Here is a 24,802-nt window from a genome sequence, read left to right on the forward strand (position 1 = left end):
AGAACATGAGAAGAGCCTTCTGGGACAGGCATCCTAGTCCAGCATCCTGTTCTCACAGGGGCCAACCAAGATGCTCCCGTGGGAAACCTGCAAGTAGGACCTGAGCACAAATAGTGCTTTCCCCTCCTGTGATTTCCAGCAACTTGTATGCAGAAGCATTGCTGCCTCCAGTTGTGGAGGGAGGGCAGAGCATAGCCAACATAGTTAATAGCCCTCGATAGCCCTCTCTTCCTCCATGAATTTGTCCAATCCTCTTTTACAAGCCACCCATCACTGCCTTCTGTCGAAGCAAGTTCCATAGTTTAACTACGTGCTATGTGAAGAAGCAGGGCTTTTATTCCAGGAAAACTCACAGGAACCCAATTCCAGCGCCTCTCAGATGGGTGCCATTGCCATTCTAAGAGAACAAGGGAGGCATTTATGGTGAGTTCCAGCACCTTGTTCCCTAGAAAAAATAGCACTGTGAATACCGGTAAGTACTTTATCTGTCCTGAATCTTCCAGCATTCATATTCACTGAATGTCCATGAGGTCTAGTGCTATGAGAGAGGGAGAAATACTTTTCTCTATAAACTTTTTCCAAATTATGCATAATCTTATACACCTCTATCATGTCCTCCTCCTAAAAAAAAATCCCCCCTTCACCTTTATTCATAAGGAAGTTCCTCTTCCCTGCACATTTTCAGCTCAATAATATTTTTATAAAGGTTTAGTTACCAGAAGTTTGCAGATTATTTAAAAATGTAGTCACAGCACTGATTTGTATAACGGAATTATGATATTTTTACTTTTATTTTCAGTTCCTTTCCTAAAGTTCCCTAACATGGAGTTCACTTTTTTTCAGGGCTGTCACACACAGCATTTTCAGGACAGATGAAAGAAAGTAATGAGGTTCTGATCACATCAAAAAGGATATTGTAGAGGTAGAAAAGCTTCAGAAAAGGCCAAGAAAAATGATAAATGGATAGAGCAACTGCCCAGAAAAGAGAGGTTGCAACATTGGGGGCTGGGGGTTGGCTTAAATAAAAGGTGATTAAGAGCTGACTTGATAGTATGCTATAAAAGTATGCATGGCATTGAGAAAGTGGATAGAGGAAAGCTATTTTCCCTCTCTCGTAACATAAGAACTCAAGTGGGCACCTATCCACCAAGTCCTGGCAGTGGTACTATATAATGCCAGGTCAGTACAAAACAAGACCATGCTCAGACATTATTTGATAATGGATAATGGATTACAACTTGGCATGTATCACTGAGACCTGAGTGGGTCACCTGGGTGGGTCTGACCTACTTGGTGCAGCACCAGGCCATACTGCAGAGCCAGGGCAGGAGCATCACCAATGTCTATAGGAGTTCCATTTCCTTTGCTATAAAATATCTAGCATTATGCTGGCGGACCTCAGAGCAATAGTTCATAGTGAGTCTAACATCCATATAGAGGCTGCTGTTGGGCCAGCTTGGGACTTGGTGGTTTCCATGTGGCTGTCTCAAATGTTCATCGGTCTAACACACCAAACAGATCATATCTTCAATGTAATCTCTCCCTGAGTGATGCAAGTTGTGGTCCGACGGTACTGTGCCTAGTACCGACTAGTCGTAGTCTGACCAATATCTGGTGAAGTTTGGGTTGGTGGAGGTAATTCACACCTAGAAAAGTGGTGTACCTGTTTGAATGTTCTGCCCCTGGAGCCTGATCAATTCCCGAATGCTCGGGGTGGTGGTGGTGGTTTTACAGCTGAGAAAGCTTTACCATCCTGTCAAAGCCCTGATCTCACAGTGGAATGGTGAGTTTAAATCAGGGCCAAGCCACTCACCCATGAGACAAGGTGAGGCAAATGCCTCAGGCAGCAAGAGCCACAAGAGAAGCAGATCCAGCCCTCCCAGGAATGCATTGCCTTCTGCTGTTGCTGTGGTGGCAGCAATGACTGCGACACACTGCCAGGAAGCCAGACATTCTGCTTCCTTGGCAGCCCTCTGCATGCCGCCCCCACAGTGGCCTCTCAGTGAATAGGAGACACTAATGGCACTGATGGTCTCCTTGCATACCTAGGGAGGAAATATTGGGGTCTCCGGGGCTCTGCACATGTCCAGTGTGATTCAGACAAGCACCCTAGCCCACGATGTGATTCAGACAAGCACCCTAGCCCACGATGGCCACTGTTGGGGAAGGTTGATTAGATCTCCCCCCCCCCGCGCTTGTTCCCGATATAGATCTTCACTTCCCATCCCTTGTTCCTGAAGTAGATCTTCACTCACCCCTTCTTCCCTGGTGGTGGGGTTCCATTTTGTGGTTTGGCTAAGGTGCCAAAAATATTGGGCCAGCCCTAGTTGTGGAATGCATTTATATACATTTAGTATTATAACCAACAACCCTTTGCTAAAACCAACCATTTTTGCTGACTTGGGCCATACAGAAGTTGTTTATTTTAACTTTTCCCTCTTGGGTTCCATTGGAGGCTGTGTTGGAGATGTGGAAAATGCTACAAACTAGTCTTGTCATAAGGCAGGGTTGGGAAACCTATGCACTTGCATCGCCCCTGACCATTGGCTATGCTGTCCAGGGCTGATGGGAGCTGGAGTCGACAACATCTAGAGTGTCAAGGTTCTCTCCCAAGAACCATGGCATAGCAAGTAGGGAGGGCCTCCTGCCTCGGCAATCCAAGATTGCAACATAACACAGAAGGAAAGAAGTGAGCACAGGAGAACCCAATTGCTACAGCTATAACAAAACATGAATAAGATCAAATTAATCCTATCCTAGAATGGGATGATGTAGAACAGGTTGATTTTAGTATTTTTGTTTTATTTTCTCCCTTAAATGTAAAGGCCTGGCTTCCAGGCACACAAGCTGAAATCCTTGCCTGCGTTCTCATTTTTCAGTTTTACTTCCATGCAAATCTTCCCTGGTTGGATAGTGAGAGGCTGGCTGGGAGGGGCTTGCTCGGATGCAGCATAGGCAGATGACAGCAGTAGCTGCAGCAACAATCACTGAGCTAGGACCAGGCAGCATTTGCTGCAGTCAGCTGCCTGCCACTTTCTTCACATTCTGCAAGATTTCTCAGCGGCAAGCTTTTGGAGCTGCCTCTGCATAGGAGCTCATTTAAGGAGCAGCTGGCTAGAGAATCTAGCTGTGTCAGCAGGGCCTCTTTCCTTTGCATCTGGACCCCTCCTGGCATTTTGAGTTCTGCATTGTTGATTTTTTGGAGCCGATCTTGTGCTTGTTCTTTCTTTCATTCACCTTCAAATCTTTGCTGCATCACAAGCTCTCATTATGCTGTACATCACACCACAGTCTGCTTCTTGCCTCTGCTAGGCAGTGGCAGCATGGATGGTGTTCTTGTGACGACCTCTGCTGATTCTATCAGTCCACTGCGGACAGGCATGCTGAGTAATCCTGCTGTAAATGGGCGAGGACACAGACACACGGAAGATTAACCATGGCTTTCTTCGAGACCACAACTATGTGACTGAAGGTAAAGCTGATGTTGACATAATTTATATTTTTTGTTTTTGAATTCTAGTGCATTATAATCAAAACCTGTATTCACTTGTTTGGGCAAGTTATATATATATATATATAATGAAAGCAAAATTTTTATGTTTAGCAGACGAAGAAGCCAAATCTCTCTGGTCTTGCTACAACGCAAGGAAATTTGCCAGGTTCCTGTAAAAATCTGAAGTAAATGGAGCACTTGGATTAGCTTGTTGAGAGGAATGTGAGCAGCTGGAACTGCATGCCTAGGAGATAACTTGAGAGATCAATTAATTTGATAGGCTGAGCTTCCATACATCTTTGGAAATATGTATTCTTTGCCTTGCACCAGATCTCTTTTAAGTGAGCCCTTCCTTTTCCGTCTCTTCTGACTCTCTGCCTGGAATGTTACGTAAAAAGCTTGTTCCTGTAAATGTCATGGACGCTAAAAGATTTATAGTGAACAAATATATATTTACAGGCAAGCAGGGCTTATATCCATAACAATGTATAGCTGCATAGCATAATACTGGAAATATGGTTTTAAAGCAGTCAGTCACGACTGAGCAACATACCTATCAGTCACTGTGTGATTAGGTTGTGAACTTCCCAAGCATGTCGTTGTCGTCGTGTGTTGCATGTAGCCTGTTTCTGTAGCATCTTCCATGTGGTATTTTCTCAGCCAGGATGGCAGCTTGCATAAATTTAATCAACTGGGCCATGCTTGATTATCGATGATCTGCATAGAAGTATGAAGCAGCTTTATTACTGGAACTACAAAGGCAATTTTGGGAGAAACCCCCATCACTTGCTTGAACTTAAGGAGCAAAATTAAGTCAAAACAGCCATTTCTACAGCATAGACTCCCAAGGCCTTCTGCTTTTATGTTATAAATTGTTGTTTGAATTCTTGCATCTGTGTGCTTTCTGCCCTGGGCCTCTCAATATTTGGTTTATATTAAATATTATTTACACAAATTTTGCAATCAGGTGGTAAGGTTGTTTTATTGGGTATGAAGGATGGCAAAAAAAATTGCAACATGACAACTGTGGGGTGCTCACTTTAGCCATGCAGGCCTGTACATGTGGACAGCTGTAGGTTAAATAGAAACTGAATTCTTCAAGGATCCAGAGCAGTATTCGGTGTCCTCAGTAATTACCACTGGAGAAAATAATTTGCTCAGTTATAATATATCTTTATATATTAAAAATACCTCATGCCCAGAAAATGGCTGTTGCTATAGCTCTTTTTCATTTTGCTGAGCATACTGTCGATTTGTGCTTTCATGGTGGCTAATACTTGAGTTGCATTTATTTTTAAAGTTTAGTCACTTTCCTGCAAGGGTAGCCTTGAAGGAGAATGTAGAGCTGCCTTCCCCCACCATACCGTTAATAGAAATGTTACTACAAATTAACTGTTGTTTTCTCGTGGCAAAACAGGTTCAATGTGTCATATTCTTCATTAATTTCTATTTTATTTTAACACGAGGGGTGTTCATGCAAAATACCCCCCATGTGATAAAAGAGGGAGTGGCGATGGTACCCAGCGGCCGCATTCCCCCACTGCACTCACACACCCTGTGACCATGTGTCAGGTGGCCTTACAACATGCACATATAGAAATATTCCATGTGGCGGTGATCCTGGCCCAATCAATAATAATAATGATAATGATAATAGTAATAACAATAACAACCTTGCCTATCTGGCTAGGTTTCCCCAGCCACTCTGGGTGGCTTACAGCATATGCAAAATGTTAGTATATATATATGTAGAATCTCTTCACACACATGCCACAATTGTGTGTTTGGGTGGGGGATCTGAGCACCTTTAAATTGATAGCTGAAAGAGAAGTTAAATTGGGAATAATTTACATGTCTCAAGTTTTCTTCCTTTCATTTTGTGACCTCCACCTACTGTTTGCACCTTAAACAGAACCTTAAATCTTCCTGAAATAAATAATTTGTGGTGCACATAAGTATTCTGTATGAGGAGAAAAAATAATGGAGGGCAGCCACCTTTAGGCATCAGTGTTTGGTATCTCTGCTACCTCCTAGTTCTATCTGGAGCTGTAGATGAAATGTGTACCTAGGTTATGAATATAGAACAGCTGACTTAATTGGACTCTTAGGGCCAGTCTTGCCACAGGAGTGCAGGAGTGCTTTGGGAATTATTCCTGTTGAGAGAAAACATGGAAAACGTTGCATCAGAAACTAAACATTGGGGTGGGGCTTTCTTGGGGGGGGGGCATAGATTCCTGCAGAATTTTCTTAATAGAATATTTCTCAAATTTTATGGATTAATGCTATGCCCAAATTCACTAGGGATTATTTTATTTATTTGTTCAGAAATAGTACTCCGAGAGGTCTAGCAAAGAAGTCTGAAGCACTATCAAAGAAAAATAAAGATGATAAAATAAAACATAATTCAGTAAATAGCAATGCAGATGGAAAAATAACATATAATGGCTCTAAAGTCTGGGCAATTAAGAAGGTACCGGTATTCACCTAGTGCCAAAAGAATATCAGACAATGGTGCCATGTACAGCCAAAGCACCGGGAAAGGGGACACACACACACACACACCTTTTTGAAATGAAGAGATCCAGAAGGCCCCTGGCGAGGCTGCAGCCTCATTACCACGAGGAAAGTATAGGAAGTTGTTATTCGTCCACCTAGCTCAGTATTGTTGAATGTGACTGGCAACACATTCAGACAAAGTCTCAGTAGATGTTAGATTGTAAATAATGATTGAGGATATTTAGGGAAACTTATTTCCCTGTAATTATGTACCTAACGTATCCACTGAAGCCAAACGTGGGAATGTTCAAAAATGCTGAGTGATAGATGCCAACTTCACTCTAGATACAGCGCAAGTTCCAAAGCAGTGTTCCTCAACTTTATCAAACAAGATGACCCTGGTTTTCTTCACAAAGATCTACTGAAAGAACTGGACTGCATTGGAAATTTCCGCAGCAGGCCTCAAACCACAATGGGTTAATAAAAGGTGGGGTGCTGCATATTAGCAGGGGCGTAGCAAGGGGGCGTTGGGGGTGGGCCACCCCGGGTGCCACCCCGGAGGGGGGTGACACTCAGGGCGCCCCCCACCTCCACCTCCGATGACGGCTGCCACTGCCGCCGCGACCGCCACCCTGGAGGCCCCGGTGTTGCTGCCATCCGCCTTCCCTTCATACTGCCGAAGGAGCCGGGATTAGCCCAACCAGCACAGTGTGGCAAGGCCACCTTCAAACCTTGCTGCCCAATGAGGAGGCGGGGGAAGCTGCGCGCCAGCGCGCCGTAAAAGGCAACATGGGAGGGGCGGTGAAATGTTGCTCTTGGGAGGGGAAAGGCGAGGCACCATTGGCTGCTTCACATGCCACTCAACAGAATGGTGGGTGGGGCCGTGCGTGGAGCTTGCTGTGTGTCCTCTTCCTCGCCCTCCCCGCTTTTCCTCCATCTCTGTCGGAGCAGACGGTCAGACCTTCCTCCGTGAGGAGGCAGCCCGAGGTCCTGTGTTTGTGGCTGCACCCACGACCGTAGGGCCTGGCGCTGTCCCTATGTGGCACTGAAGCAGTTTGCTGGCGGGAAGCCGCTCCAGTGCCTTGCGGGGATAGTGCCGAGGTTCTGTGCTTGCGGCTGCATCCGCAACCGGAGGGTCCCGGCGCTGTCCCCATGTGGTGCTGGAGCGGTTTGCCGACGGCAGCGCTGCCCAGCGTGCATGCGTTGTGTGTGGTGACGCCACACATGCGCCCTGCGTGGCAACACCCCACCCCTGGGTGCACACCGCTCCAGGTGCCGGAGCGGCTTCCTCCACCCCTGCATATTAGTGCCAGGTTGATCACTGAAAAAATATCTGCCATCTAGAATTTGGTTGTCGTTTGTGGATGAGTAACAACTTCAGCCATAGCTTGGTGAAACTGATTATTTAGATAGGGTTGCCATATTTAAAAACATTTTTAAATAAAAATCGCCCTACTTGCCATACGTCCGGGTTTTCCGGGACATTTTGCAGATTCAGCAAAAATCTGCCTGAATGCCATTTCGCAGTCCGATTCCCAGATTTATGGCAGCCCTAATTTACTGTAGTTCCATTCCAATTTGGCTGTTACTCTGATTTTTGTTACCCCAGTGGACCATGGTTACCCCAGTTGATCACCTGACCAGGCAATATGCAAAGGAGATTGCGGCCCTGTTGAGTGTCTGTTGTATCAATAGAATTCAGTATCACAACATAATATCCTTCTGGCTAGGCTGGGACTTGAAGGAAGGCACTACAGTACTTTGTTTTGTTGCTACCAAGTAGTGTTCAAGGTGACTAGCAGCAGTAATGCAAAGAAAAATACAAAATACAAAATAAAATGAATCAAATCATGAAAACAAGGCAGGTAAATCACATCAATAAAATAAGGCAAACTGATACAAACAGCAGCCAAACCTATGGCAGCATAATTCCAACAAGTTGCCTTATGAGACAAAGAGCTTGTTTGGATGTAAAACTATTTTTGCTCAGATGAGGCTGGACAGCCTTTCTTTGGCTACATGTTCAAGAGCCTGGGAGTAGCCACTACGAAAGCTGTCTCTCAGGTTCCCACTTCAGGTGTCAGCAAGACAGAAAGAAGCATTCGATATATATATATACTGTACTGTAGAGAGAGAGAGAGAGAGAGAGAGAGAGAGAGAGAGAGAGGATATCTAAGGTGCTCCTGGACAATTTTTTAAATATATTTCGACTGTGTCACTCCAACATGGCTACCTACCTGAATCTAGAAAATGTCTCTGAAATATCTTAAAACATGGGCAACTTTATATATGATCTGTCCCAAACTGCTGGGTGCCTCCCCAGGTAATGCATCCAACTACCCAGCTCCCCTCATCTTGGTCTAGCCAGCTCCCCACATTGGCATTTCATCAGGGCCCATGACAGTAAAATAAAAAAAGAGACTCTGAAGGCCTCCCAGAGAACCTCTCCAAACTGAGTGAATGGGTGGTAAAAATGGCAAACGCAGCTCAGGGTAAACAGGTGTAAAGTGATGCATGCTGGCACAAAAAAAATCTTAATTTCACATACAGTCGTACCTCGGGTTACGAACACCTCGGTTTGCGAACAGTTCGGGTTCGGGGAGGGCGGATCTTGTGGTGGATGCTGGGGTTCCATTCCTCCTGGCCCCCCGGCCATTTCCTTCTGTTGTAAGATAGACATGGGTGTGCCACACAACCTGCCCTGTGTCCCTAAGAGGTTAACCTGCTGATCTCAGGTGTGGTGAAATTGAAATTATATTCAACTGTCAGATTGATCTGCATCTGTATTTAAAACTGGGAGGTGTGCCATCTTGTCCTTTGTTTTAGGCAGCAAAATGTCTTGGCTCAGCCTGCATTTGTAAGCAAAACAATCTCCAAATCTCTCAATATCAAATGAGACCTTATAGCATCAACCTAGACAGGTGGTGGTTCAAAAAAGTGTGAAGCATTTAACTATAGTGTTGAAATCACACCAGTTGCTACATCTGAAGGGTGAGGTCATTATCTTGTATGAAATGCTAATCTCTTTGTAATTGAAACTGGCAGATCAAAATCATTGAATAATGCAAAACGAAAGAACGCACAGTTCGTGCAGAACACTTCCTGTTGCTCCACTGCAGGGGATTTTTTTCAGCACCTACATCATTCTGAAAGGGAACACTTATGTTTTGTATCATAGTCATCTAGAATATTTTTCTTTCATAACCGGGTCTCCTTCAGAATGGATAAATAAATTAGAGGAAGATAGACAAGTTGTCAATTCAGTCTATGACACTGAAATATGGTGGAATAATACTGAATATTTTATGGTAGAAAAATTAGACATGATTGTCTTTTATTAAACTCATAAAAAGAAAGTCCATCACTACTGGGTATATCACATAACTTATTCCACGTCTCATCTTTCAAAAAAATGAAAATGAAAAAGGCAATTCACATACTATAAGTTATCAATGTACAAGGAAACATCCTTCCTTAATGCCTAAGTGAGAGAAATAAGATAAGATGATGTGTAAAATCAAGCTGGTGAGGCTGGGGAAGAAATTTGATTCAGTTGAGAGTTAAATTAAGCTGAATTTGTCAAATTTGCAGTTTCCAAAACAACATGAGAAATGAAACATAGCCGTTCTTGCACTTACAGTACCTGAATTTTGCAGTGCAGTTTTCCAACTAAACAGTGTTTACAAGAAATCACAAATTAGGTAAACCTGTGCATAAACATGAATATATTAGTGTAAACAAGGTACAAAATGCATTATAAAGGTAGGAAACGCTTGCAAAAATGTGTATATTAGTCAAAACTGCATTAAAAAATGTGTTCTTAGGAGAAATTCACTCTAAAATGCTGAAGGCATTTCATTAGGATTAAAAAATAATAATAAATTGCTTCAGAAATATGGAAAACTGAATTTAAGATTTGAAAAATGAGAAACAGAAATTGAGAACAGAAATTGACAGTTCTGGTAGTAAACCTAATTTAATTCATTGGGACTTACTTCTGAGTAGACATGCAACTGTAGATGGTTTTTGATAAGTTTTTGATAGGCCATTAGCCAGTGCATTTCATTTGTCTTTAAGGTTCCATAAGATTATTTGCTGCAAAAGACTAACAGAACTATCCATCTGGAACATCATTAACTTTGAAAGGAAGGCAACTGATTTGAAAATAAATAGTTGAGGGATATATGTGTATTGTACAGAATATGTAAAAAATATGTTTTATTTCCTCATCAGCAATGAACTGGAAGAAAGACATGTACAAAATATACCAATTGCAGTGGAACAAAAAATACTGGATTAAAGTGGAATTAATTAATTAATTAATTAATTAATTTTCTATACTGCCCTTCATCTGAAGAACACGGCATGGTTAACAATACAAAGACATCTACAGGTGATACCTAACACCATGTAAGCTAGCGATGATACATCCAGGAACTTCACATAGGTGCTGGAGAGGCTGCACCGCCAAGGGCACATAACTCCACATATGGTGGGAATGCTCCAAAATTCAATCTTTCAGGATATCAGTTTTACAATAGATCTGCAAAATAACAAAACAGGTAATAGAAGCAACTCCAGAACTGGCCCTACTAAATATCTTCCAAGACAAAAACATGCAGTAAATAAAAGTGTGGAAATACAGGCTTTAAATCCTTTAAAGGTGCCCCTTTCGGTTAATTCCGAAGTATTCCACTTTAAAATCTCCTTCCAAATTTCCTTCTTCCCATAGCATAGAAGACCACACATTTAGTAAGTTATAAAATGGTTTACTTACAAACTCCCCAGAGATCATATTCACGTACTTTTCAATACAGCAGTAAAAAAAGTTCTGCAGGCAGTAAAATGTAGCTTGGTTACAAGATGGTAAAAGTCCCTAAACTATTGGTATAGGACAGGGGTGACCAACTCCCAAGAGACTGTGATCTACTCACAGAGTTATAAAATGGCAGTGATCTACCCCCTTTTGGGGGGTTTAGGTCAAAGTTGTTGAGGTTTTTTTTTAGGAAGGAGGAAGGCCCCATTTTGGGGGGGTGGGTGGGTCAAAGTTATTGAGTTTTTTCAGAGAGGAGGTAAAATGTTGAGCTTTTTTTAGGGGAGTCACAGTTGTTCAGCTTCTTTGGGGGAGCCAATGATCTACCAGTGATCTACAGCAGACGTCCAGTGATCTACCGGTAGATCACGATCTACCTGTTGGACATGCCTGGTATAAGGAAAACACTACTTTCAGATTCCATTCTTGTCTGAAGCAAAAGTGACTGGTTAAAGTCATTTCCCCCTTCAGCCTGCCTGCTACATTTTTCACCACAGGAAGTTTCTGAATTGTGTTCAAGGGCAGCCCCACATATAGTGCACTACAATACTCAAATCTGGAGGTCACCAGAGTATGGAGCACAGTGACCAAGTAATCGTGGTCTAAGAGTCAATGGAGCCAGCAAACCAGCCAGAGATGGAAATAGACACTCCGGATGGCATTACCACTTGTTGCAAAGAATCTGAAAACATATACCGTGTTGTTTTTCTACTACACGGTTGCAACTCCTGGACCTACTTCCAAACGCCATACATTGACCAGGTCTTCTGCAGACAGCCTTTATGCACACAAGCTGTAGGCTCTCTCTGTGTAATCTGAGTAGAAGTGTGCACAGGCTCTGTGAAGGAGCTCTGAACAATGGGTGGTGAATAATCATGCTTCCTCTTCTACATATTGAAGATCGCCACACTGTAGTCATTTGCACAGGATTAGTAAAAACTCTGTGGAAGACAACCGAGTGCATAATTGATACCCAAGGATCCATACACACATGCATCTATGCCACCCTAACTGGTTCGCATCTCAGTATGCAAACTGCCCTCACTGAAGAATATTATGTTTGAGGTGATTTGAAAGTTGTCTCTGTTATTTGAGCTTCTAAATGACATAGCATCACACCTTGTGATTCAATTGCTGGTATATTGCCAGAAACTATCAGTACTGTATTATTTCTAGAAATCCTTGAGATATACATGCAAATATGTAAGAGATTTAGGACCCAGGTGGCGCTGTGGGTTAAACCACTGAGCCTAGGGCTTGCTGATCAGAAGGTCGGCGGTTCGAATCCCTGTGACGGGGTGAGCTCCCGTTGCTCGGTCCCAGCTCCTGCCAACCTAGCAGTTTGAAAGCACGTCAAAATGCAAGTAGATAAATAGGAACCGCTACAGCGGGAAGGTAAACGGCGTTTCCATGTGCTGCTCTGGTTTGCCAGAAGCGGCTTTGTCATGCTGGCCACATGACCTGGAAGCTATTCGCCGGCTCCCTCGGCCAATAATGCGAGATGAGCGCGCAACCCCAGAGTCGGTTACGACTGGACCTAATGGTCAGGGGTCCCTTTACCTTTACCTTTATGTAAGAGATAAAGAAAAATATGTGTAACAATAGGAATTCTCAGACTTTGTTGCTTGAGGATGGCTTCTAGCTGTCTTGTATCATTTTTATTTTTTACAGCACGGGTGGGAAACATTTTTCAATCTGAGGGCTGCCTGCTCAGGGGGTGGGGGTGGTAAGAGGGAGGCACAGGCAAAAGCCCAGGGGATCAGTGGATGTACAGCAGACAACATTTCACCCATGCAAAAGTCTGAAGGTCACACCCACCCACCTTTCCCCATCTTTTGTGCAGGCAAGGAAGAGGCATTCAAAGACACAGTCTAAAAAGTGGGGGGGGGATCTAAGGAGGGTGTGGAGCAGGACTGGCGAAGGGTGTGGCTTGGGCAGGGGGGTTGTGGCCTAGAAAGGCCTGGAGGGTTGAATTCAGCCCCCTGAATGAGGTTCCCCACCCCTGATTTGCAGGCTAAAATGTACCATACGAATGTTGAAATAAAACACAGGATGTTGATCACAAGAGCTGAACATTCTCACCGGGATCATGGAGAAAATCACTTTGGACCCCTGATGGAATAATTTCTAATGCAATACACAAGGCATTTTAGATTAATTTGTACTTAGACTGTTACAGGGAAATTATAATTGGAAGGTTTCCCATAGACCTAAGTGCACTTTTGCATGATCTTTGAAGACTCTCAGAAGCAACACTTCAACCATTTATTTTGTTGAGGTTGGAACTGACAGAATGGTGGGAGAGGGCTTGGGATACATCAATTAGTTGGCAGAACAATCCTACCAGAGGGTTGCGAGAGCCCAGCATCAGGCGATGCAAACCTTTGCCAGGCGCATGGTGGAAGGAAAGGAGGAATGGCATTTCCCCTCTATTTTATTTCTTTCTGGGGGCAAATCATACCACACCCTTAAAGCACACGACTTCTGCCAAAGAATCCTGGGAATTGTAGTTCTCCCCCACAGAGCCACAATTCAGTATCCTTAACAAACTACAGTCCCCAGGATTATATGGGGGGGGAGTCATGTACTATCAATGTGTACAGTATTAGGTGTGCTTTAAATGTTTAGTGTAGAACTGCCCTGTTGTTGTTTTCTCTAGGAATGTCTCTCTCGTGGTTTCCAATATATATATGCCATATCCTGGGCTTGTGTATATTTGCCCCGGTTTTGAGAGTGTGCTGGGTTGAGTGGGGAGGTTTTGGATCCTTCAGATTCAAACCTTCCCCCTAATACACTTCCTGAGATGCTCTGCTTTTGTTTCTATCAATGTCAGGGCTCTGGTGTTGGTGAGGCAAGGGCCACTGAGGTTTCTGAGGCAGTGGGGAGGGACCCTACAAAGTCAGATCACCCTCTCAGAGAGGCAGATCTTAAGCATTCAATGATCCTTCCAGGGACCATAGGAATGCGGTCTATAAAATATTAAATAATCAAGGCAAGCTCAGAATTTGTCTCATCCTCTTTTAAAGCCAGGGGCCAACCACATCCTGTGGCGGTGAATTTTATGTAATGTATAATTGACTTCCAAGATCCACTGCCACAGCCACAGGATGTGCTGATAGCCTCTAGGTTAGAAGACTTGAAAGGGAGATTCAAGTGGTGTTAAAAGGCTGCATGCCTCTGAACAGCGCATGCTAGAAACAGAGAACAGGGCAGGGCGTTTGCTTTCCCGCCTTTTTGTGTAGGCAGCTCTCTTGGAAAAAGGAGGCTGGACAAGGTGGCACCTCTGTCTGATCCACCAGAACTCTTTTGATGTAACAACCACACATTTAAAGGCTTTCAAGTAGAACCCGGGACCAGAAAACTTGGGTTTTATCTCCTTAGAGCAAGCATGGCCAAACTTTTGGGACTACAGTTCCCATCATCCCTGACCACTGGTCCTGTTAGCTAGGGAGGATGGGAGTTGTAGTCCTAGAACATCTGGAGGGCCAAGTTTGGCCATGCCTGCCTTGGAGTATGCCTTGCATCTTCTCATTACAGGAGAGTCAGTATCAAAAACAAGTAAGTCATGCTAGCAAACATGGCACGTTAATGGGTCACATCTACTTTCTGAAAAGGCAAGTTACAGCTGAGGTTCATGTAGAAATGTGAGGATTAAGCTTGTCATATTTGTTCTTTGTTCTTAGAAAACCATACATATATGAGGATATATATATCCTCATCAAAAGATTTTACTGGAAGAGTTCATTCCATAAGAAATATTTTAGGGAAGGGAAAAGGCACAAAATGCCATTTCCCTTATTGCAAACAGTTTCCCCCAACACATCCTTTGCAAACACGTTACAAACTCAATTCATTAAAATAATGGTGTTTGCAAATATTTTGCCTAAATATCATTCAAAAAAAGAGCGGTGCACATGAAGTTATGAAGGGCTCTTCATCGTCGTTTCTAATGAAGATGGGGCTAGATAATTTTGTTTGTTTTCTTTTTCTGCACGTGTAACCTGACAGGTGCTGAACTGGCAGCACTGGAAATTGAAGTCCTCTATTTCTCCACAGGACTGGCATAGCATGGGCGGCGGCAGCCATGCAACCTTCCCCACACTGCCATGCCAATGTGTCTGAACCCTCTACTGAAGAGAGCACCTCTGGAGGTGAGTGGGAAGGTCAGTCTCTATGTCTGTCCAGTCAGTGGCCTGCATGCCAGTGACTCATGAAGCTGCCCAATGTGTTGGTATTCTGTGGGCACTCATCCACTTGGATGAGAGGAGGGCTGGCCCTCCCATGAGGCAAGGTGAGGTGACCATCTCGGGTGGCAGGATCCACAGGGGCAGCAGATCCAGCCTCCGAGGAATGCATCACAAGTAGTAGATCTTTATTCCCCGCTTGCTCCCAATGTAGAGCTTCGCTCCTCCCTTCTTCCCTGGCAGGGGGAGGGCGCCATTTTGTAATTCGCCTCAGATGCAAAATGTCTTGGGCTGGCCCTGGATGAGAACACCACCTGTACTGTGTGAACCACGTAATGGGCTTGGCTTAGCCTTATGGTGACAGGATAGTCAGAGCCTTTTGCTGCTGGGCTACAAATGGTGGGGGAAGAATAATATTGGGCTGCACAAGAGTTGTGCTCACTCTCTGAGTGCAGCTTGCTTGCAGCTAGCCTGGGTTTGTCTCCTCACTATCTTGCATTATAGCTGCCAGTAAATGATGTTGGGCAAATTCCAAATTCCATTATTGTGCATATATGCTCAACAGTGCTAACTAAGCATCTCTTCTGAGGAAGAACCTGCGGGTTTGCATAAATCCTCAAGGCTGGATTACTGCATTGCAATGTGCTCTATGTGGAGCTACGCTGGAGGTTCTTCTAGAGGGTGTAGCGAATGCAGAACACGGTGCTTAGGTTGCCTGGAAGGGGGAACAAACTACTCAGTGGCGTAGGAAGGGGGTACGGTGGGTGCGGTTCGCCCCGGGTGTCATCACTGAGGGGGGTGACAAAAACAGCAAAAATAACTCCCGCACCCACTGCACCCCTTCCTACGCCCCTGCAGGAGCACCCTCCCCTTGAGTGATTTCCAGAAACCAGAAGCATTGCTGCCTCCAACTTTGCAGGCAGAGCACAGCCTTTATGGCTAGTAGGCTTCAACAACCCTCTCTTCCACGAATCTGCCTAATACAGAGGCATAGCTAGGTGAGGCGGGGGGCACTGGGCGTCACACCATGGGGCCTGCAGTGTGCCTGAGCCACGCATCTCTCCTGAGCATAGCTGTCAAGTCTCCTGTATTCCCCGGGAAACCCCCGTTTTTCCGGCTGTCCCCAGCCGAAAAAAAGGATTTTTTTGTTTCCCCCCGGTTTATTCTGGTGCGGCAGCCATTTTGGAACTGGGCTGAGCATGCTCAGAAGCGACTTTTGATGCTGCTCTGCCCAGTTCCAAAATGGCTGCAGCGCGACTTTTGGTGCGGCGGCCATTTTGGAACTGGGCACAGCAGCATCAAAAGTCACTTCCGAGCATGCTCCGCCCAGTTCCAAAATGGTGGCAGTCTGCTACTTCCAGTCCGGGCTCTTATTTCTCAGGCTGAAACTTGGCAGGTATGCTCCTGAGGGGGCGGCAGGGGGAGGACTGCCTGCAGGCTGCACACTGCTTTTTTGAGCAGCGCAGGGCTCGCATCTGCCCACTGCCTCAGCCACCCTACAGCTGAGGGGGAGGCTGCGGAGAGGCTCCACACAGCCCTGCCTTGGCTCGCCCCACCCCCATGGGCAGCTTGCCTGCCCCATGGTTATCAGATTTTTTTCAAGGAATCCGGGGACATTAAAAATAAATAAATTAATGCTTTATTATTTTAGGAAAGGGTTGCCCAGAGTTCTTGACCTTTTTTTGGAGGGGGGGCAAAGTTGTTGGGTGTGCACCTTGACACAAGGCAGGCGGAGAAGCCCATCTACAAACACACAAACGCCAAAAAAAAGAGGTTGGGTGGAGAGAGATTGAGTAAAGGCGCTCGCTGGTCTTGGGAAAACATGCATTAAAATACACACACAAGGCTCCGTCTCTCTCTCTCTGTCTCATAACACAGCACAGCTCTTTTCTAGGCTTCTCCTCCTCTTCTTCACCGCCTCAGTGCCTCATCTCCCCTTCCCCAACTCAGGTGCGCAGAGCCTGTGCGATTTTGGGGCGAGCATTGATTGAGGAAGCTAGCCAGAAGGAAGCTCTTTGGCTCGTGCCTCGGTTTAAACAGCCCCCAACCCCAGCCAGTGGATTGGCTGGCTGGAACTTTGACGCAGCCGGGACCTCCGGTGGTGCTCTCTGCCATGGCACCCGCCATGTTACCTCGCCGGAAGTCCCCAGTCATAAATCCGGGGAAATTAATTAAATTCTGGGGACAGATTTTGTCCGGGACAGATTGGTGAATCTGGGGACTGTCCCCGGGAACCGGGGACATCTGGTAACCCTACCATGGGTGGCTGGCTCCGTCCCCAGCTCCAGGGTGACCACTCCGCCCCAGGCACCCGAGCGGCTAGCTACGCCGCTGAAACTACTACCAGCATACAACATCTTACTTGGGGACTTACACTGGCTGCCAATATGCTACTGGGTCAGGTCAGGTTTAAGCTATTGGTACTATCCATAGGGGACTCAGGTGGCGCTGTGGGTTAAACCACAGAGCCTAGGGCTTGCCGATCAAAAGGTCGGTGGTTCGAATCCCCACGACGGGGTGAGCTCCCGTTGCTTGGTCCCTGCTCCTGCCAACCTAGCAGTTCGAAAGCATGTCAGAGTGCAAGTAGATAAATAGTGGGAAGGTAAACGCCGTTTCCATGTGCTGCTCTGGTTCGCCAGAAGTGGCTTTGTCATGCTGGCCACATGACCTGGAAGCTGTACACTGGCTCCCTCAGCGAAATAACGCGAGATGAGCATGCAACCCCAGTCGGTCATGACTGGACCTAATGGTCAAGGGTCCCTTTACCTTTACCTTTACTATCCCATAAAGTCCGATTCAGTTCAGGACCAGGTTACCTACTATTATCTATTATATACCCAGCAGGTCACAGCAGCCCCTGGGGAGATTTTTCTCCTAATAGTTCCAACGAGATCAGAATCTTCCACAGTAACTTGGAGCAGGGCTTTTGATGTGGCTGGCCGTTCTGTGAAACAGCATCCCTGTTGAGATACAGGGGCCCACTCTCTGCATTTTTGGAAAACATCTGAATTCATTTTTGTTCCCAACGAGCTTTCCCAGCTGGATGAATAGGTCTCTGTTATGAGTGTCTCATTTTATTCTTTTTAAAATTCATTTGTTGTTATTTTCTGTGCTGGTTTTTAACTGATTTTTTTCATATTGCATATGTCACCTTGAGACATATATGTGGAAGGTGATTAATTAACATTTAGTAAGTTGCCTATATGCACTGTACACAATTATGTTTAGTCTTGTTAATCTTTCCCTGAGCACATTGGCGTCCCTGAACACAGAAGGTCTTCTGCAGGTGGGAGCTGTAGTCCAGATATCTGGGGGGCATCTTGGAAACTGCTTTTGCTTTACACAAATCACTTTGGAAGGTAAACGCCGTTTCCATGTGCTGGAACACTTTGTCCAGGGTTTGTTCTTTAAGCATGGGCAGCATACATGATGCCCACTAGGGTGTTTTGGACTGTAGCTCCCCATCCACCCTAGCTAGCCAATAGTCAGGACTGGTGAGAATTTTAGTCCACAACGGCACTACAGCACTTGTTCCTTTCATAAAAGATAGCTGTAGGTGTGCCGTCTTTCATGGGTGGAGGTCACCGTTCCAAGGCTGGCCTGTGAGGGAGCTAAGGCAGTCCAACAAGGAGATGTGGCTTAAACAGCTTGGGATCCCTTGTTTGCGTAGGCAAGGAAGATACCCAGCCTGAATTCTGATGGTACAGCCTGTAGTAAGTTCCTCTGAAGTTTCTGTTAGGCTCCGTGTGTCCACTGAGTGTTGCACAGACTGAAAGTCTGCTTCTGGGTTTTGGCTGCTTTCATGTATTGTGTTATGCACCATGTTTCCCTTCCTTGTTCTGTGTGTGTGCAAGTAACTCAGCATTAATGTAATCTATTATACCGAGCAATGATAGTGGCTGCAAAGTGGCAATATACCAAGTGATCGCTTGTAGATCCTGTATACTTTCCAGAAAGGCTCAATAAATCTTAGCAGACATGACTGATGCAAAAACAAAGCACACAAAAAAGAGTTCAGCAAATACCAGCATTTAGCATTTGCTGCTTTGGTATCTCTTGCATTAGAGATCTACCCAGGAGTCTTGGAAATTAATCATGTTGTGTAAAGAAGCCATCACACTGTTGACATAGATTCTGTAGTGGTGAACTTCTGTAATGCAGGAAGTATGGGAATTATTAGTTCATTTGGGTGGTTGAATAGTTTTGATAAATATGTGTTCTCATCTCATGATTTGCACACTAGTTTTCAAAGGGCAAGCATGCTTTTGTGAGCTTGAAAGAGAGGTGGCTTGTTGGGTGCATTTTGTTTTAGCTTCTCCAAGAGAAATAATAACCCCGAGCTAATTGAAGTGATGCTATAATGTCTTGTCAGGCTATAAAACCTGAAAAGTTATGATTGGGCAGACATACATAGAAGGTTGGATTTTGTCTTGGAGACTTGTGATCCTCAGTGAGACATGGTGGGTAGTTAGCTCAGTTCCTTTTTGTTCTCTTCCTTTGGACAAAGTAAAGTCTTGTTCAGTTCTAGGGACTCGTCTCAAAAAGGATGTTGCAGAGTTGGACAAGTTTCAAAACTGATCAACTGATCAAAGCTTCCTTATGAGGAAAGATTACAACATTTCGGGCTTTTTAATTTAGACAAATTTAGACAAAAGAGTAAGAGACAAAATGATAGAAGTGTATAAAATTATGCACGGTGGGGAGGAAGTAGAGAAAGAACAGTTTTTCACTCTCTCACACAATGCTAGAACCGAGGAACATCCAGTGAAGCTGTATGTTGGGAGATTAAAGACAGAAAAAAGAACGTACCTTTCAACACAGCACATAGTTAAATTATAGAATTTGCTTCCACAAGAGGCAGTGAAGGCCACCAACTTAAGACTATCAAGGGCTGTTAGCCACAAGGGCTATGTTCTGCCCTCCACAGTTGGAGGCAGCAATCCTTCTGAATACCAGCTGCTGGAAACCTGCCTGGCCACTGTTGAGAACAGGATGTTGGACTAGATCCAGCAAGCTCTTCTTATGTTCTTAAGCTACAATTCCTCATTTTTCTATCAAGAGAAAATGTATTATTTCAATGAAGAGACAGATTTCAACAAAGCAAAAGCCCCAAACCTGGATTTTGGCATCCAACCTATTTTCCCCTTAACTAACCAAATTCCAATCATTTGCAAGCTTGGCCACCTCACTGAGGGAACACCGGGTCCTAGGGCATCTAGGTGCTGTGTTGGGGACCCTGGTTCTATGATATTTAAGCTAGATATTTTTAAAAAAATTATATACATGCTTCTGTGGAATCCATGGACATAACCACAGGTTTACCTGGCATACTTTTCAGGCTATAAAGAAAAACCACAGGACAAGAAACAAATAGCTAAGCCATTATCCTTCAATTCTAATACTGACTTTTTCAGTCACTGTGCTGGCTTTGGTGCAATAAAGCTGTGATTCAGGCATGTAGTAGCTGGGCCACTGATTGGTTGCTATGGCATGTACAGACCAACCAGCCTCCTGATTCATTTTCACTTGAGAAACACAAAATACTTGTGTGTTGCGTATCACTTTTTGTTACTGGAATAAAAACATCAGCCCATTACTTTGGGATTCAGAATGATGTTGTTAACTATGAAAGAGAGCCCATGTGGCTATAGTACAAGTAAAACAGGACATCTGTCTTGCAGAATGTAGTAGTTTATTTTTCAAAATAAAGTACAAGAAGACTTTGTGGTTTTTTAACAAGCAAGCAATCGATGTATAAATTGTATGAAACAAACAAATCACAGCTCTAACTTCAAACACTGAAAGGCAGGAGGAGTCAGTCTGAGGTATCTCCCAGAAATTGCTTAGAAGCTGGCCTGTGCATTATGCTTCATAACTTTCTTTCTAGAAGGGCTTGAGATACGTTTTTTTTTAAAGAGAAAAGCTCAGAATCTGGGGCACCTGCTGGCATAGGCCTGGAGAGAATTGCTGCAATAGCACTGTCATAAATTCAGCCCCAATAGTTACCACTCCAGTACTGTGAGCCAGGGTCCTGTGGCCATCAGGTGGCTGAAAGAATTTGAAGCAGAGCTGGAGAGATAGCAAATAGAGAGATGGAGAAAATTATGACTTGAACAGCTTTTATATTGATCAGAACCTGGACCAGGAGGGTGAAATCTCCTATATTTCACATAAGTTTCATTACTTATATAGGCTAATCCATTTAAGAAGTAGACTGTGGATTACTACCATCAGTGTAACTGGGACCTCTGCCTTTCTGGTACATTCATTTGAAACTTTAACAGTCCTTATAATTTCATATCCAGTGTGCCACGATCGTTCTTCTCTTCCTGTTTTTTGGCATCTTTTCAAAATGCTACGGTGATGGTATGATGTTGTCATTAATCTTATCGCCATCCAAGTTGCCAGGGTCTCATGCGACTGTTACTGAGTTGTTTCCACAGGCCCACACAAAGGTGGTGGAGCACTGATCCTGTCATCCACGGACGCCCATCATAGCTGCTCTACTGCTTCCTGAAGTTTGCTGTAGCTGGTGGTTTGACACAGTCCATATTAGCAAAAGTGACTCTGTTTGTAGCATCGGAAACATACGTTTTGAGAATGTTTATTATTTATTTTACTGATCCCATTGGCCTGTAAAGTGTCAAACAATAGTAATAAAATACTTCACTAATCCATAAAAGCAGCCCCTTTATTGTCCAGCAATCCAGAAAACAAATAGCCTAGGATGCCATTGATACCATTGCTATACAAGCAGAGAAAGATCTTGCCTTAACACTTCTTTCCAAGCTGGAACTCATACTACGCTGACATACAAGGATCAAATATTCAAATTAATGGTAGTAGTGCTCATGGAAATAGTGCTCAATTGGAAGGATGTGAGCAGTCTACCCACAGATGTTGCTCCTGAATATGGCCACTAGCATTTGATGAAAAACTGACTCAGCAATGTAAGAAGGCATGGAGTGAAATACAAAGATGTAGGTTTCAGGACACCTAGTTTCAGTTTATTAGTTATTGTCAACTTTAGTGATCATTTGTCCTCACTCTCAGTGTCCTCGTTGGCATGATAACCTTCTTCAATATGATCTCTTTAACAGTTTACAGTATAAGTATTTTGCTGTGCTTGAGAATGATTATGTTTATTTCTTTGTGCAGGACACATGTAGTTTGAAGTTTTATTGTTCAGAGTTGGGAAAATTAATTAGAAGTATTTTAATAAATGCAAAGTAGCTGTGTTTGATGTTTTTGCCATTATTCCACTGCTCATTTTAGGTGTACATATTTCTTTAATATTGAAATCATGATCATATGAATTTAGATGTGCTAATTAGCTTTTGGTGATGTCATGTCAGCATCTGGGTGCAAGCTGTTTTATAACCATCATCTCTTAATGTGCTTCATCAGAAGTTCACCTCCTCCTGATCCAATTACTCCCAAGGATCATTGGGGGTTGTGCCAATGGGTGTCAGAAACGATAAAGAATAATGAAAGTGGCTGTGCAATTAAGTGAATGTGGAATACTATTCAGATAATTAATTTCAGAATAATTTGCACTGTTCTTGTGTTGTATAGCATATAAAATATTCTCCATCAGTTACAAATAGATTAAAATTATTCCCCTATAGCTAGAGTATTCATAGCAAGTGAGTGAAAATATTTGACCTTTTTAGTGCTCTGAATAGTTGAGGAGCTTAATATGGAGGAGTATTTTGGTGGTTTGGTTCCTGTTACCATTTAGTGGCCTGTATTTAATGAACTGGTTTCTAGATGGGTGACACCTGGCTTCTCAGCAGCACATGTCAAAAGGATGTCAGTGTTTTAGAAAACAACAAGCTAAACATGAATCAGCTGTGTGATCTGGTGGCTTAAAAGGTTTAAGCAATTCTAGGCTCCATTAACAGAATTATAGATCATAGTAAGTACCACTCTATTCCGCTTTGGTCAGACCTCACCTAGAATACTGTGCCTCCTCCTGGGCACCGTAGTTAAAGAAGGATATGCTGCAAACTGGAATGTGTCCAAATGGTGACAAATATGGCAAGGTCCTATAAAGAGAGGCTGAAATAATTGAATATACTGTATTTAGAATGAAACGGTTTGACCCCCAGAGATGTACTCCATTGTCTCTCAAGATAGATGCCAACAATTAGGAGGTAATAGGAGAGCCATCTTCAAATACTTGGCATACTACAAATACATAGAGGTTGGAGCAAATATGTTATCTGTTGCTCCAGAGGATATCACCTGAATCAATGGATTAATTGACAAAAAGCATTACTTCCCGACAGAACTCCATGAAGACCTGCATGATAGTGTGAGCTGTTCAAAATGGAACAGATGATTGAAAGGTGGTGGGCTTTTCTTCACTAGAGGCTTTTACATAAAGGTCAAATAGCCATCAATCAGGTGTGCTGTTGTGGATTTCCTGCACTGGCAGGGGGTTGGACTAGATGGCATTTGAGGTCCCCACCAGGTCTATAATTATGTGACTCTTAAATGCTAAAGTTCTCTTGTGGTGGAATGAAGGTGGGGTTCAAGAAAAGAAAAAGAAAAAAAACCAAGTAACTCATTGTGAAATATTTGGTATTGTGGATGGGCAGTTTTTTTCTGTAATTTGATTTTTTCTGCTTTTTCTTTCACAGCTGACATTATTTCAACTGTTGAGTTCAACCACACTGGAGAGTTGCTGGCAACAGGGGATAAAGGAGGTAGAGTTGTTATATTCCAAAGGGAGCCAGAGGTATGAATTTTTTAAAAGGTGCTCTGATTGTTGAAGGAATGTCTCTCACTACAGTATTCAACAGCAAATAACCCCACCCTCTGTTTGACCGTACTATTAGCTTCCATATCCTGATCCACAGGCCCTGTGCACACACAAAAGGCTGATATAGCATTCTCCAAAGCTACTCTAGCTCTGGACGCCTGCCCAGAAGTGTTTATTGTGGCATTGGTGCTCCTTATTTTTGCAAGTTATTTTTTGCAGCATCTTCACGATGTCACTGGCAGCAAAATGCCAGCTCATCTGCACACACACACACGTTTACAAAAATCCGATATCTACAAAAACCCTCTTTGCCAAGAACCTGTTTGCAAATTAAGCTGCTGACTGCAAGCACCCTGTGAATATTTTTTCAAAACATCATGATGCAGTAGCTGCTATTCCCCTGTTGTTTGCAGGACAATAGATGTGACTGTTCTGGGCTTATTTTAATTGCACACTGGCTATTTTTGTCATGCTCGAATGCATGGTTGATAATGTAATGGTTACATGTAAAGGTTCTTATTTGTGGTTCAAATCGAAACTTTCCCAAAAGATTTTGTGATGGTTGGAAAGAAAAACTAAGTTGGGCCCTAGGTTTAGAAACAGTGAAGCTGAGGCTTGGAAGGGATTGGTGCCTTGTATTTTTAAAATTTGGTTTGTCCTCTCAAAGTGAGATGATATTGCAGTAATACTGTAGATATTACTACAATAGGGACCCAGGTGGTGCTGTGGGTTAAACCACAGAGTCTAGGGCTTGCCGATCAGAAGGTCGGCGGTTCGAATCCCTGGAACGGGGTGAGTTTCCGTTGCTCGGTCCCAGCTCCTGCCAACCTAGCAGTTCGAAAGCATGTCAAAGTGCAAGTAGATAAATGGGGACCGCTCCGGCGGGAAGGTAAACAGCATTTCCGTGTGCTGCTCTGGTTTGCCAGAAGCAGCTTTGTCATGCTGGCCACATGACCCAGAAGCTGCCTGTGGACAAACGCCGGCTCCCTGGGCCTATAGAGCGAGATGAGCGCCGCAACCCCAGAGTCGGACACGACTGGACCTGATGG

General features: G+C 44.0%; 1 protein-coding gene across 4 annotated transcripts in view; it reads left to right on the top strand.

Annotated features, from left to right (window-relative positions):
* The first annotated feature begins 284 nt into the window (after positions 1–284).
* Positions 285–24,802, top strand: part of PPP2R2C (protein phosphatase 2 regulatory subunit Bgamma) — a 42,514-nt gene continuing 17,996 nt past the window's right edge. Inside the window, exons 1-3 of one of the 4 annotated variants that reach the window (XM_088660838.1) lie at positions 285–423; positions 3,313–3,472; positions 23,632–23,729. In XM_088660838.1, coding sequence (XP_088516964.1) covers positions 3,403–3,472; positions 23,632–23,729 — 168 coding nt within the window. In that variant the 5' untranslated portion in view covers positions 285–423; positions 3,313–3,402. Of the gene's footprint in view, positions 424–2,933; positions 3,473–14,858; positions 14,966–23,631; positions 23,730–24,802 lie in introns of those variants that run through there. The other 3 variants (XM_088660837.1, XM_060279036.2, XM_060279035.2) reach the window with 3 other exon arrangements.

This window comes from Zootoca vivipara, chromosome Z1, assembly GCF_965207765.1.
Source record: "Zootoca vivipara chromosome Z1, rZooViv2.hap1.1, whole genome shotgun sequence".
NCBI lineage: Eukaryota > Metazoa > Chordata > Lepidosauria > Squamata > Lacertidae > Zootoca > Zootoca vivipara.